Source organism: Hemitrygon akajei, unplaced genomic scaffold, assembly GCF_048418815.1.
Source record: "Hemitrygon akajei unplaced genomic scaffold, sHemAka1.3 Scf000136, whole genome shotgun sequence".
In the NCBI taxonomy this organism is placed as follows: domain Eukaryota; kingdom Metazoa; phylum Chordata; class Chondrichthyes; order Myliobatiformes; family Dasyatidae; genus Hemitrygon; species Hemitrygon akajei.
In genome coordinates this window covers 1,397,317-1,410,707 of record NW_027332022.1, presented here as the reverse complement: position 1 = coordinate 1,410,707, position 13,391 = coordinate 1,397,317, and the positions used below count along the sequence as shown (strand labels likewise).

Sequence of the window (13,391 nt, the reverse complement as noted above, 5' to 3'; positions counted from 1 at the left end):
ATAAATAAGTTGCCTCCGATTCAACTGACTGGCGACAACAAGTGACTGGTTGAATAATCAGTCCCGTTTCTCACCGTCACTCTGCATCGGGGAACTGATGATTATCAAATCGCACAATGCAGGGCCGTGACCGAGAACGCTGCAGATCCAGCGTCACTGCTGAGGGATCTGTCAATTTAACATCATTATATCGGCCAGACCGCCGAATGCACCGTCCTCTGCAAAGGGAGCAAAAGGATTCTCTCCGGAAAAATGCAAACCCCGGGACACTGGAGTCCCAGACTGAGGAACGCCCCACCCCCCCCCCGGGCCTCTTCGCGTCTGTGCAATTCCCCGAGGTCCCACGTGTGGGAATCTCGAACCTGCACATCAGGTAAATGCAGCACCCCTGAACAGGAGGCGGAAATGGTGGCTACTAGATTGGAGAATGTATTGCCTCAAAGTATCTCGGTCGATCAGACCAGATTTATTAAAAAACGCTATTTGTCCTTTAATATTAGGAGATTGATGAATATTGTTTATACTCCCTCATCTAGAATTCCAGAATGAGTCATCTCATTGGATGCCGAGAAAGCATTCGATAGAGTTGAACGGCCATACATAATTACCACGCTTGAGAAATTTAATTTTAGTTTGTAATTTATATCTTGGGTTAAATTGATATATTATGCCCCTATGGCTTCGGTACTTACCAATAATATAAGATTTTGTTTTCGGTTATTTGGCTGCACTAGGCAAGGTTATCCTCTTCGCCCATTGCTATTTGACATTGCCCTGGAATCTTTAGCTATTGCTATTCGTGACTCTCCTTCCATATTTGGCATTTCTCGCGGGAATGTGGTACACAAGTTATCATTATATGCAGATGATTTGTTATTATATATTTCGAATCCTGACAAATCCAATCCTGCTTTTATATCCTGCTCGCTCAGTTTAGTAACTGTTCTGGTTACAAACTGAATCTTAATAAGAGTGAACTTTTCCCTTTAAATTTGTCAGTTCCAATCTATAGACATTTACCATTTAGATTAGTTACGGATTATTTTACTTATCTAGGTGTTAAAATTACTAAAAAAAAAAACACAAGGATTTATTTAATGTTAATCTTTTACCTTTAATTGATCAGGTCAAACTATTGTTTACTAGATGGTCCTTATTGTCTATGTCATTGATTGGCCAAATTAATGCTATAAAAATGATTATTTTACCTAAAATTTTATATATTTTCCCAGCAGTACCAATCATTTCTCTTAAATCCTTTTTTGATACTATTGACTAAAATTTCATCTAAAAAATGGCACAATAAAAATCCTAGGCTAAGTAAAAAATATTTGTAGAAATCCAAAAAGAATGGTGGCTTGGCAGTGCCAAATTTAAGGTTTTATTACAGGGCAATTAATATTCGATATTTAATATTTTGGACGTAAGAAGTGGATTTGAATGTTAGTCTTCATTGGGTTAATCTTGAACACAATTCGGCACAAGGATTTTCATTGGCTTCCATCTTAGGGAGCTCACTTCCCTTGGTTCTCTCTAAATTGAATAAACAAATGGTTAACCCTACAATTAAACATACATTATGAATATGGTTTCAATTTCGTAAATTCCTTGGCTTGAATAATTTTTTTATATCAAATCCTATTATATCTAATTTTTTCTTTTAACCCTCTGTCATGGATCAAACCTTTATGGCTTGGAAAATGAAGGGTATAATATGTGTTTGTAATTTAATTTTGGATAACTGTTTCATGTCTTTTGAACAGTTGTCTATTAAATATAATTTGCCCAAAAGCAACATGTTTTAGATCCTTACAGATCAGACATTTTTTAAATACGATGTTACCGACCTTTCTGCTTTCATATCCAACTGTTATGGGAAAAAAGGCTTAAATCCTTATCAAAAGGGTTTAATAGCAATCATTTACGGTATGATTATGAATATACAGCCAGATATATCTGAGAAAATTAAAAATGGATGGGAGAAGGAACTTCAACTCTCCGTACCTATAAAGAAATGGGGAAAAAACATTACAATTAGTTAATTGTTCTTTTATTTGTGCCAAACATACGTTGATTCAATTTAAAGTGGTACATAGGGCACATATATCTGAGGATAAGGTAGCCCAATTTTATTCTTATATAAATCCGATCTGTGATAGATGTAGTTCTGAGGTCGCTTCTCTAACTCGTATGTTTTGGTCTTGCTCTCTATTGGAACAATTATGAAAAAATATTGTTGAGATATTCTCTAAATTTCACACATAGGTTTACAACCTCATCCTATTACTGCAATTTTTGGATTGATTTGTCCTCTGCAGCTTGGCGGGTGATTGCATTTGCTATCTTAACGGCTACAAGATCTATTCTATTGAACGGGAAAGAGACGAATCCTCCAACTACAGCTCAGTGGATTTCCCAAACAATATCTTGTTTAAATTTAGAAAAAATTAGAAGTGGTACATTTGACCCCCTGGTTAAATTTGAAGAAACTTGGAGGCCTTTTATTCAACACTTCCATAGAATGTAATTTGACTTCTTCTGATTCGTTTACTTTATCCATTGATTTGAGTAGAGGAGCGGAGTTGACGACATTAATGATTTTATTTGACATAATTGAATAGCCCAGCTTTGTTTTGTTTAGTTTCAGTTTGGTTTAGTTTAGTTTTTGTTTGATTTCAATTTGTTTTCTTTTCCCTTTTCTTTCTATTTTGGTATTATTAGGGGTTTGGGAGGTCAATTATATTGGTGATATTTATAGTTTTTTTTCATATGTTAATTGCCAACAATGTAATCCCACTCCCTTTGTACTACTAAGAACATTATGAATTGCTTTTGAAAAACTTAATAAAAAGATTGAAAAAGAAAGAAAACTAAACAAGCTGCAAGTCAGACTGATTCGCCTTATCGCTCTCTCTTAAAATGACAGTCCAATGCAAACAAAACCTAGGGATTCATAACAATGGCTACTCCCCAGTGTGAACTGACTGGTGTGCCAGTAGTTGGGATGACTGAGTGAATCCTTTCCCACAGACTGAGCAGGTGAAAGGCTTCTCCCCGGTGTGAACTCGCTGATGTCTCTGTAGGTTGGATGACCGAGTGAATCCCTTCCCACAGACTGAGCAGGTGAACGGCCTCTCCCCAGTGTGAACTCGCTGATGACTCTGTAGCTTCGATAACTGAGTGAATCCCATCCCACATTCAGAGCAGGTGAACGGCTTCTCCCCAGTGTGAACTCGCTGATGTCTCTGTAGGTTGGATAACTGAGTGAATCCCTTCCCACATTCTGAGCAGGTGAACGGCTTCTCCCCAGTGTGAACTCGCAGGTGTTCAAGTAGGTGGGATGACTGAGTGAATCGTTTTCCACGTTCTGAGCAGGTGAACGGCTTCTCCCCAGTGTGAACTCGCTGATGTTTCTGTAGGCTGGTTGAATCAATGAATCTCTTCCCACAGACTGAGCAGGTGAACGGCTTCTCCCCAGTGTGAACTCGCTGATGTCTCTGTAGGTTGGATAACTGAGTGAATCCCTTCCCACATTCTGAGCAGGTGAACGGCTTCTCCCCAGTGTGAACTCGCAGGTGTTCAACTAGGTGGGATGACTGAGTGAATCGTTTTCCACGTTCTGAGCAGGTGAACGGCTTCTCCCCAGTGTGAACTCGCTGATGTTTCTGTAGGCTGGTTGAATCAATGAATCTCTTCCCACAGACTGAGCAGGTGAACGGCTTCTCTCCAGTGTTTACTCGCTGATGACTCTGTAGGTTGGATAACTGAGTGAATCTCTTTCTTTCTTTTTAAATCTTTTTATTAATTTTAAGAAAAGCATAAGTGAAATATGAATACAAAACGTTTGAGAGTACATAATTAATAGTTTAAATAGACAATCAGATATGTAATAATCAATACATAAAGCCTCCCAAACTCATAGTATTAATGTAAAAGAATCGAAAAAGAGAAAAAAAAACCAAAAAAACTAAAAGAAAACTTTTTAAAAAACTAACCAACATGGGCAATTGCATAATGTTAAATACATACAGTAGTGCCGATAACTCCGAACCTCCATCCAAATAATTAAGGATAATAACAGTAAGGTTTAGGATCAGACCATTTAACTCATATGAAAATGGTCCCCAAGTTTCCTCAAATTTAACTGAAGAATCAAAAGCCACACTTCTAATTTTTTCTAAACTCAGACAAGAAATAGTTTGAGAAAACCACTGAAATACAGTTGGAGGGTTAATTTCTTTCCAATTCAGTAAAATAGATCTTCTAGCCATTAATGTAACAAATGCAATCAATCGTTGAGATGAAGCGGATAGATAATTATTATCTATCATTGGTAAACCAAAAATTGCAGTAAAAGGATGCGGTTGGAAATTGATATTTAAAACTCTTGAAATAATATTAAAAATATCTTTCCAATAATTTTGTAAACAAGGACAAGACCAAAACATATGAGTCAATGAAGCAACATCAGAATGACATCTGTCACAAGTTGAATTAACATAAGAATAAAATCGAGCAAGTTTATCTTTAGACATGTGAGCTCTATGTACAACCTTAAATTGTATTGGGGCATGTTTAGCACAAATAGAGGATGAATTTACCAATGATAAAAATTTTTCCCATTGCTCAGTAGATATAGGACAATGCAATTCTTCTTGCCATTCCTACTTAATTTTTTCTGATACATCTGGCTGTACACTCATAATCATATTATAAATGATAGCTACTAAACCCTTTTGACAAGGATTGAGGGCTAAAATTCTTTCTGTAATGTCCAATGGACATTCTTTCAAAAAAGACTTTAATTCATTATACAGAAAATTTCTGACTTGCAAATATTTAAAAAAATGGGTTTTAGGTAAATTATATTTATTAGATAGCTGTTCAAAGGACATAATGTTATCATCCAAAAACAGATCACGAAAACATGTTATACCTTTTGTTTTCCATAATAGAAAAGCTTGATCTATAGATGAAAGCCGAAAGAAGTAGTTAGATATTATAGGACATGAGAGCATAAACTTATTCAAGCCAAAAAATTTACGAAATTGAAACCAAATTCGTAATGTATACTTGACTATGGGATTAGTTATCTGTTTATTCATTTTAAATAACGAAAAAGGAAGTGAAGATCCTAAGATTGAGATCAATGAAAAATCTTGCACAGATTTACATTCCAAATTTACCCATTGTGGGCAAGCAGCTGTAGTCGATTCTTGTGTCCAGAATATTAAATACCGTATGTTAACTGCCCAATAGTAAAATCTTAAGTTTGGTAGAGCCAAGCCGCCCTCCTTCTTAGGCTTCTGTAAATATTTTTTGCCTAGTCTAGGATTTTTGTTCTGCCACAAATAAGAAGATATTTTAGAGTCAACCATATCAAAAAAAAGATTTAGGAATAAAAATTGGTAATGCTTGAAATAAATATAAAAATTTAGGTAGTATCATCATCTTAATGGCATTAACTCTGCCTACCAAAGACAAAGATAATGGAGACCACCTATTAGCAAATTGCTTAATTTGATCGATTAAAGGTAGAAAATTAATTTTAAATAAATCTTTATGTTTTTTTAGCAATTTTAATACCTAAATAAGTAAAATAATCTGTAACAATTCTATATGGTACATGATTATAAATTGGAAATTGCATATTTAATGGAAATAGTTCACTCTTATTAAAATTCAATTTATAACCAGAAAAGTTACTAAATTGAGCGAGCAAAGAAGAAATAGCCGGAATAGATCTTTCAGGGTCAGATATATATAATAACAAGTCATCCGCATATAATGATACCTTATACATCATCTCCCCATGGGTAATACCGAAAATATTGGGTGATTCACGAATAGCTATAGCCAAGGGTTCTAAAGCAATGTCAAATAATAAAGGACTTAAAGGACAACCTTGCCTTGTACCACAAAATAGCTGAAAAAAAGGTGATCTTTGATTATTGGTAAAAACCGAAGCTAGGGGTTTATGGTATATTAATTTAATCCATGATATAAATTTTGAACTAAAATTAAAATGTTGCATTGTATTAAATAAATATTGCCATTCGACTCTATCAAATGCTTTTTCGGCATCTAAAGAAATGACACATTCTGGTATTTTAGATGAAGAGGTATAAATAATATTAATTAATTTTCTAATGTTAAAAGATGAATAGCGATTTTTAATAAATCCAGTCTGATCTTCAGAAATAATTCGAGGTAATATATTTTCTAATCTAATAGCCAAAATTTTACTAAAAATCTTAAAATCTGTATTCAACAAGGATATAGGCCGATAGGATGCGCATTCAGTAGGGTCTTTATCTTTTTTAAGAATTAAAGAAATAGAAGCTTCATAAAAAGATTGTGGTAGTTTACCTATACTTAATGCATCTTTAAAAATTTTACAAAGCCAAGGAGAAAGTATGGAAGAAAAAGATTTAAAAAATTCTGTAGAAAAACCATCTGGACCAGAAGCTTTACAAGAATTCATTGAAAAATAGCCTTTTCTATTTCAGACTCCATAATAGGTGTATCCAAAAATACACTATCCTCAACAGTTACTTTTGGAATATTCAATTTCCTTAAAAATTAATTTATTATAGAAGAGTCCTTAGTACATTCTGATTGATATAAGGAATTATAAAAATCTTGAAAGGCTTTATTTATCTCTTTGTGATCGATCGTCAAAGTACCATCTTGTTTACGAATCCTAGTAATCTGTCGTTTATCTGAAACAATTTTCAATTGATTAGCTAGTAATTTACCAGACTTATCTCCATATATATAGAATTGGGCTTTTGATTTAATTAACTGACTTTCAATCGAGAAGGATAATAGTAAGCTATGCTCCATTTGAAGTTCCACTCTTTCTTTATAAAGTTCTTTACTAGGGGTCATTGAATAAATCTTGTCAATTGCTTTAATTTTATCAACTAGTATTAATATTTTAGAATTAGTTCGTTTCCTAACTCCAGCAGAATATGAAATAATCTGTCCACGAATATATGCCTTAAAAGTATCCCACAAAGTTCCACTAGAGATCTCTGCTGTAAAATTTGTTGTGAAAAACAAATCAATTTGCTGTTTAATAAAGTTGACAAATTCAGGATCCTGCAATAAAACAGGATTAAACCTCCAACCTTTAGTATTAATATATGAATCCGTCATCTTAATAGATAACTTCAAAGGTGCATGATCAGATATGGTAATAGAGTCATATTTACAATCCATAACATCTGTAAGTAAATGGTGATCAATGAAAAAGTAATCAATTCTTGACTAATTATGGTAAACATGGGAAAAGTATGAAAACTCTTTGTCGTTAGGGTGTAAAAAGCGCCAAATTTCACAAATAGCTGAATCAATCATAAAAGAGTTAATAAGAGAAGCCGATTTATTCGGAAGAGTTTGGGTGGGCTTGGATCTATCCATCAAAGGGTTTAAACAACAGTTAAAATCCCCACCCATTATTAATCTATATTGATTCAAATTAGGAAAGGATGTAAATAAACATTTAAAAAATTCAGGACAATCAGTATTTGGAGCATAAACATTAACTAAAACAACCTTTTGATTAAAAAGTAGACCAGTAATAAGCAAAAATCTACCTTGCGGATCTGAAATTGTTTCATGATGTATAAAAGAAGTTGATGAATCTATAAAAATAGAAACACCTCTCACTTTGGCTTGCGAATTTGAGTGATACTGTTGGCCCTTCCAAAACCTAAACAACCATTGACTATCCACCTTCCTTACATGAGTCTCTTGTACAAAAATAACATTAGCATTCATTCTATGGAATACTTTGAATGTTTTTTTCCGTTTGATCGGATGATTTAAACCATTAGTATTCCAAGAAACAAAGTTAATAGTCCTATCCATATTGACAATATTTATTACAATTAACACATAAGTTTGAAAAAAAAGTGAACTGATGAACCCGGAAGAAGGAAGTAAGTTCAAGGAGAAACCAGAAGTCACGGCACTGCGACCATTTTTGTAGTTTCATATAAGCCCATGAAATAAAACTAAGCAGAAAGCAAGCAAAAAAAAAGAAAGAAAACTCCCCCTCCCTCCACCCTCAAAACCCCAGAAAAAAAGCCAAAAAGAGGCAAGCAAGCAATCTAATACTAAAATTACCCCCGTGTCTCAAGACGGCAACTCAGACGCAACAAAGTTAAAAAAAAATACAAACAACCCACATTATAAGAGAGGGTTGGTATAACAAAAGTTAAAATATAAAATTAGTATTATAAATGTATAGAAACAAAAGGGTTAAAAAAGAATTAAAACGATAAAACCCATAGATGACTAATACTTGTTTGGTATTTTAAATGAAAGTTTAAAATTTTCAAACACATCTAAACAGATATGATGTTCCAAGCACTGAAGTCTGCCGGGAAGAAGAAACGACATTTTATTTTTTTTAAAAAATCTTAATATTTAAATATTAAGAGTATAAAAAAGCGTATATCAGCTTAAAAAGAAAAGGAAAAAGGAGAAAAAAAACCCTAATAAGTTATTTTCAATGCTAATAGATTAATAATATGGAAAAATAATAGTCCAAATGAACCGAGCAAAAAGAAATAAGAAATACATGTAAGCCATACCCAAAAAAAACCCAAACATCATTCTGTAACAGATCCAAATCTATAGGCTAAATTACATTAGTCAGCCCGATAGAATGTCATTGTTCCAGGAAATTTTGAGCATCCGCTGGAGATTTAAACAGCCGAAAAGTTCCGTCATCAAGAGTGACTTTCAAGTGTGCTGGAAATAACAGCGCTTGCTTGCAGCCTTTCTGGTGAAATTTCGACATAACCGATCTAAAAGCCATTCTCGCCCTTAAGACTTCAGGGCTATAATCTTCCAGAATGCGAAATTTGAACTCTTGATAGCTGATCATCCCTTTTTTTCGAGCCGCCCGAATCAAACTTTCTTTGGTATGAGGGTAATGGATCCGAAGAATTACATGTCGTGGTTTCAAACTTGAATACGACCGAAAACGGGAGACACAGTGTGCCCCATCGATTACCGGGGGAGAGTCCAGTACCTCTGGACCCAAGACATCCATTAGAAATTTAGAGAAAAAAACGGTAAGATCACCGCTCTCAAATTTTTCCAGAATCCCAATTAATCGAAGATTTTGTCTTCGAGAGCGATTTTCCAAATCAGTAATTTTAACTTTATAACGATCCATCTGTTGAGAAGTCGAAGTTTGCTCTTCTTGTATTTTTTCAATTATACGATCTTTCTTGCGAGCGGCTTCTTCAAGAGCCAAAATACTTGCTTGTTGTTTTTGTGATTCCAGTGAAAATGTCTGGAGCTTTTCTTCAACTAGTTTCAAACGCTCATCAAACCGAAAAAACTTTACGGTTATTTTTCTCTCCAGTTCTTCAAATTTGTCTTCTATAAGCTTCACAATTGTTTCTAAAGTTATCGGTTCTTTCGTCTGTTTCGATTCTTTTGCTCTAGACATTTCAGCAAGTTGAGAATAATTCAAATAGTTAAAAAGAAAAATTCTGTATGTTTGGACCCCTTTAGAATAAGTATAAAAAGATCCTTTAAGGGGTGTTTGTAGGTTAAAAAGATGTAAAAGGTTTGGAGCAAAGCCTAGAAGCGGTTTACTCCATGAGCGCCATCTTCAGACCTCTGAGTGAATCTCTTACCACATTCTGAGCAGGTGAATGGCTTCTCCCCAGTGTGAACTCGCAGGTGTTCAAGTAGGTGGGATGACCGAGTGAATCCCTTCCCACATTCTGAGCAGCTGAACGGCTACTCCCCAGTGTGAACTCGCAGGTGTTCAAGTAGGTGGGATAACTGAGTGAATCGATTCCCACATTCTGAGCAGGTGAACGGCTTCTCCCCAGTGTGAACTCGCTGATGATTTTGTAGGTTGGATAACTGAGTGAATCCCTTCCCACAGACTGAGCAGGTGAATGGCTTCTCCCCAGTGTGAACTCGCTGATGACTCTGTAGGTTGGATAACTGAGTGAATCCCTTCCCACAGATTGAGCAGGTGAATGGCTTCTCCCCAGTGTGAACTCGCTGATGACTCTGTAGGTTGGATAACTGAGTGAATCCCTTCCCACAGACTGAGCAGGTGAATGGCCTCTCCCCAGTGTGAAGTCGCTGATGACTCTGTAGGGTGGATGAATGAGTGAATCTCTTCCCGCAGTCTGAGCAGGTGAACGGCTTTTCCCCAGTGTGAACTCGCTGATGATTTTGTTGGTTGGATAAATGAGTGAATCCCTTCCCACAGACTGAGCAGGTGAACGGCTTCTCCCCAGTGTGAAATTGCCGATGCCTCTGTAGGTTGGATGAATCAGTGAATCTCTTCCCACAGTCTAAGCAGGTGAACGGCTTCTCCCCAGTGTGAACTCGCTGATGACTCTGTAGGTGGGATGACTGAGTGAATCCTTTCCCACATTCTGAGCAGGTGAACGGCTTCTCCCCAGTGTGAACCCGCTGATGTCTCTGTAGGGTGGATAACTGAGTGAATCCTTTCCCACATTCTGAGCAGGTGAATGGCCTCTCCCCAGTGTGAACTCGCAGGTGTTCAAGTAGTTGGAATGACCGAGTGAATCGTTTCCCACATTCTGAGCAGGTGAACGGCTTCTCCCCAGTGTGAACTCTCTGATGACTCTGTAGGGTGGATGACTGAGTGAATCCCTTCCCACATTCTGAGCAGATGAACGGCTTCTCCCCAGTGTGAACTCGCTGATGTACCAGTAGGTTGGATGACTGAGTGAATCTCTTCCCACATTCTGAGCAGGTGAATTGCTTCTCCCCAGTGTGAACTAGCTGGTGTTTCCATAGGGTGGAAGAGTGACTGAATCTCTTCTCACAGACTGAGCAGGTGTACGGCCGCTCCCCCGTGTGAACTGGCTGGTGAGCCATTAGGTCAGATGACTGAGTGAATCCTTTCCCTGAAATTCAACAGATGAACAACCTCTGCTCGGTGTGATGTGAACTGACGGTGTGTCCGCAGGTAGGAAGACCAATTGAATCCTTTCTCACAAACAGAAAAAGTGAATGGCCTTGCCCAGTGTGAACTTGCTGATGTACCTTCAGTTGAGATGACCGAGTGAATATATTTCCACTGTCTGAGCAGGTAAATGGCCTTTCTCCTGTGTAAAATGACAGGCTTGCTATTCGGTCAGATGACCGAGTGAATCCCTCCCCATAGTCTGAGCAGGAAGGATGATCGAGTGAAGAGGAGATGTCACTTGGAAGTAGGTAGGTAGCTTGCTCCACTTCTTAAATATCTAGACAGAGACAGCAAAACTTGTGTGCCGTGTTTGAGATTCCTGGAGACAAATTCCTTCTCGTTTTTAACCTGTGAAAATATTTACAAAATCCATCAATGGGTTTAGGGCAACATTTCAGATGAGATTACATGAGTTGCCAAGGTTTGATCTGGTGTCACACTGTTACAGTGAGGTTCAACACAAGTTGGAAGAGAAATCATCTCCTGACTGGGCAGAGTGCTGGTATCTGGAATGACCATCAATTCCCTGATGCTCTTCCTGTCTCTGTTAAGAATGGGGCATTTCTGCCATCACCAATCTGTGCTTTGGCTCAGTTTGACTCTCTCCATTGGTATTATTCCCTGTTCCTACTGAGCTGCACGGGTTCCTCGCCCCACAGTAACTGAAACAGTCTCACACAAATAGTCTCTTGACGTGCAGCTGGGATCTTCTTTTATGTATTATTAACTTAAAGTGCCACAGTTTTAACGCCATATAAAAAATTCCTGTTGAGGTGAATTGTTGGTCCGCAGCTGTTAAAAGGACTTAGAGTGAATTTTTGTATTATTTTAGGTTCTTGTCACAGTCATAGAAAATTACAACACAGAAACAGGCCCTTTGGGCCAACTAGTATGTGCTGAACTATTTAAATTGACCACTCCCATACCCCTACCATTCAGGTACCTACCCGAACCACTTAAATGTTGAAATCGAGCTCGCATGCACCACTTGTGCTGGCTGCTCATTCCACACCCAGACGACTGTCTGTGTGAAGAAGTTTCCCCTCGTGCTCCCCTTAGCATTTCACCTTTCACTGTAACCCCTGGCCACTGGTTATAGTCCCTCCCCATCTCAGTGGAAAAAGCCAGCTTGCATTTACACTATCCATGCCTCTCTTATCACAAACAAATCTCCCCTCGATCTTCTAAATTCCAAGGAATAAAGTCCTGACCCGTTCGATCCTTCCTTATAACCCAAGTCCTCCAAACTTGGCAACATCCTTGTGAATTTTCTCTAAAATCTCTGAACCTCTTTTACATCTTTCCTGTAGGTTTGTGACCAAAACTGCACAGAATACTCCAAATTAGGCCTCACCAATGTCTTTTACAAGTCAACTTAACATCCATCTATTGTCAGTATTTGGTTCATGAAGGCCAATGGGCTAAAATCTTTTTTTCCATCACTATCTAACTGTGAAACCACTTTCAGTGAATTAAGGACTTGTATTCCCAGGTCCCTTTCTTCTACAACACTCCTCCGTGCCCGACCAGTCACTGTGAAAGACCTCCCTTGGTAGCTCATACCAAAGTGCAACAACTCAAACTGGTCTGCATTAAATTCCATTTTCCATTTCCCAAACCATTTTGCCAGCTGGTCCAGATCACACTGCAAGCCATGATAGTCTTCCTCACTGTCCACTACACCACCAGTATTGGTGTCATCCACAAATTTGCTGATCCAGTTAACCACAGTATCATCCAGATTACTGATATAGATGACAAACAACAACAGATCCAGCACTGATCCCTGTGGCAACCACTAGTCACAGGTTCCAGTCAGAGAGGCAACCATCTGCTACCACACTCTGGCTTCTCCCAAAGACAGTGTCTCATCCAATTTACTATCTCATCTTGAATGCTGAGTGACTGAACCTTGTTGACCAAACTCCCATATGAGACTTTGTCAAGTGCCTTGCTAACGTCCATGTAGACAACATCCACTGCCTTGTCTTCATCCACTTTCCTGATAACTTCCTCGAGAGACTCTCTAAGACTGGTTAGACATGACCTACCATGCACAAAGCCATGCTGTCTATACTTAATAAGTCCACATCGATCCAAATACTTATATTTCCGGTTCCTGCACATACGTTCCAGTAACTTTCTCACTATTCTCTGCTAGTCACCACTCCGTGGGTTTGGAAATTTCCCTTGAATTTCATAGAATCATAGAAATCTATAGCACATTACAGACCCTTTGGCCCACAGTGCTGTGCCGACTATGTAACTTACTCTAGAAACTGCCTGGAGTTTCCCTAGTGCATAGCCCTCTATTTTTCTGAGCTCCATGTACCTATCGAAGAGAATGTTAAGAAACCCTGTTGTATCCGCCTCGACAACCACCGCTAGCAGTGCATTACACACACCC

General features: G+C 37.6%; 1 protein-coding gene across 1 annotated transcript in view; it reads right to left on the bottom strand.

Annotated features, from left to right (window-relative positions):
- The window catches only part of LOC140723794 (uncharacterized), an 88,888-nt gene that overhangs the window by 46,509 nt on the left and 28,988 nt on the right, over window positions 1–13,391 (bottom strand). The window contains 2 exon segments of the mRNA XM_073038327.1: window positions 2,968–3,749; window positions 9,631–10,922. Of these exon segments, the coding sequence (XP_072894428.1) occupies window positions 2,968–3,749; window positions 9,631–10,922 (2,074 nt within the window).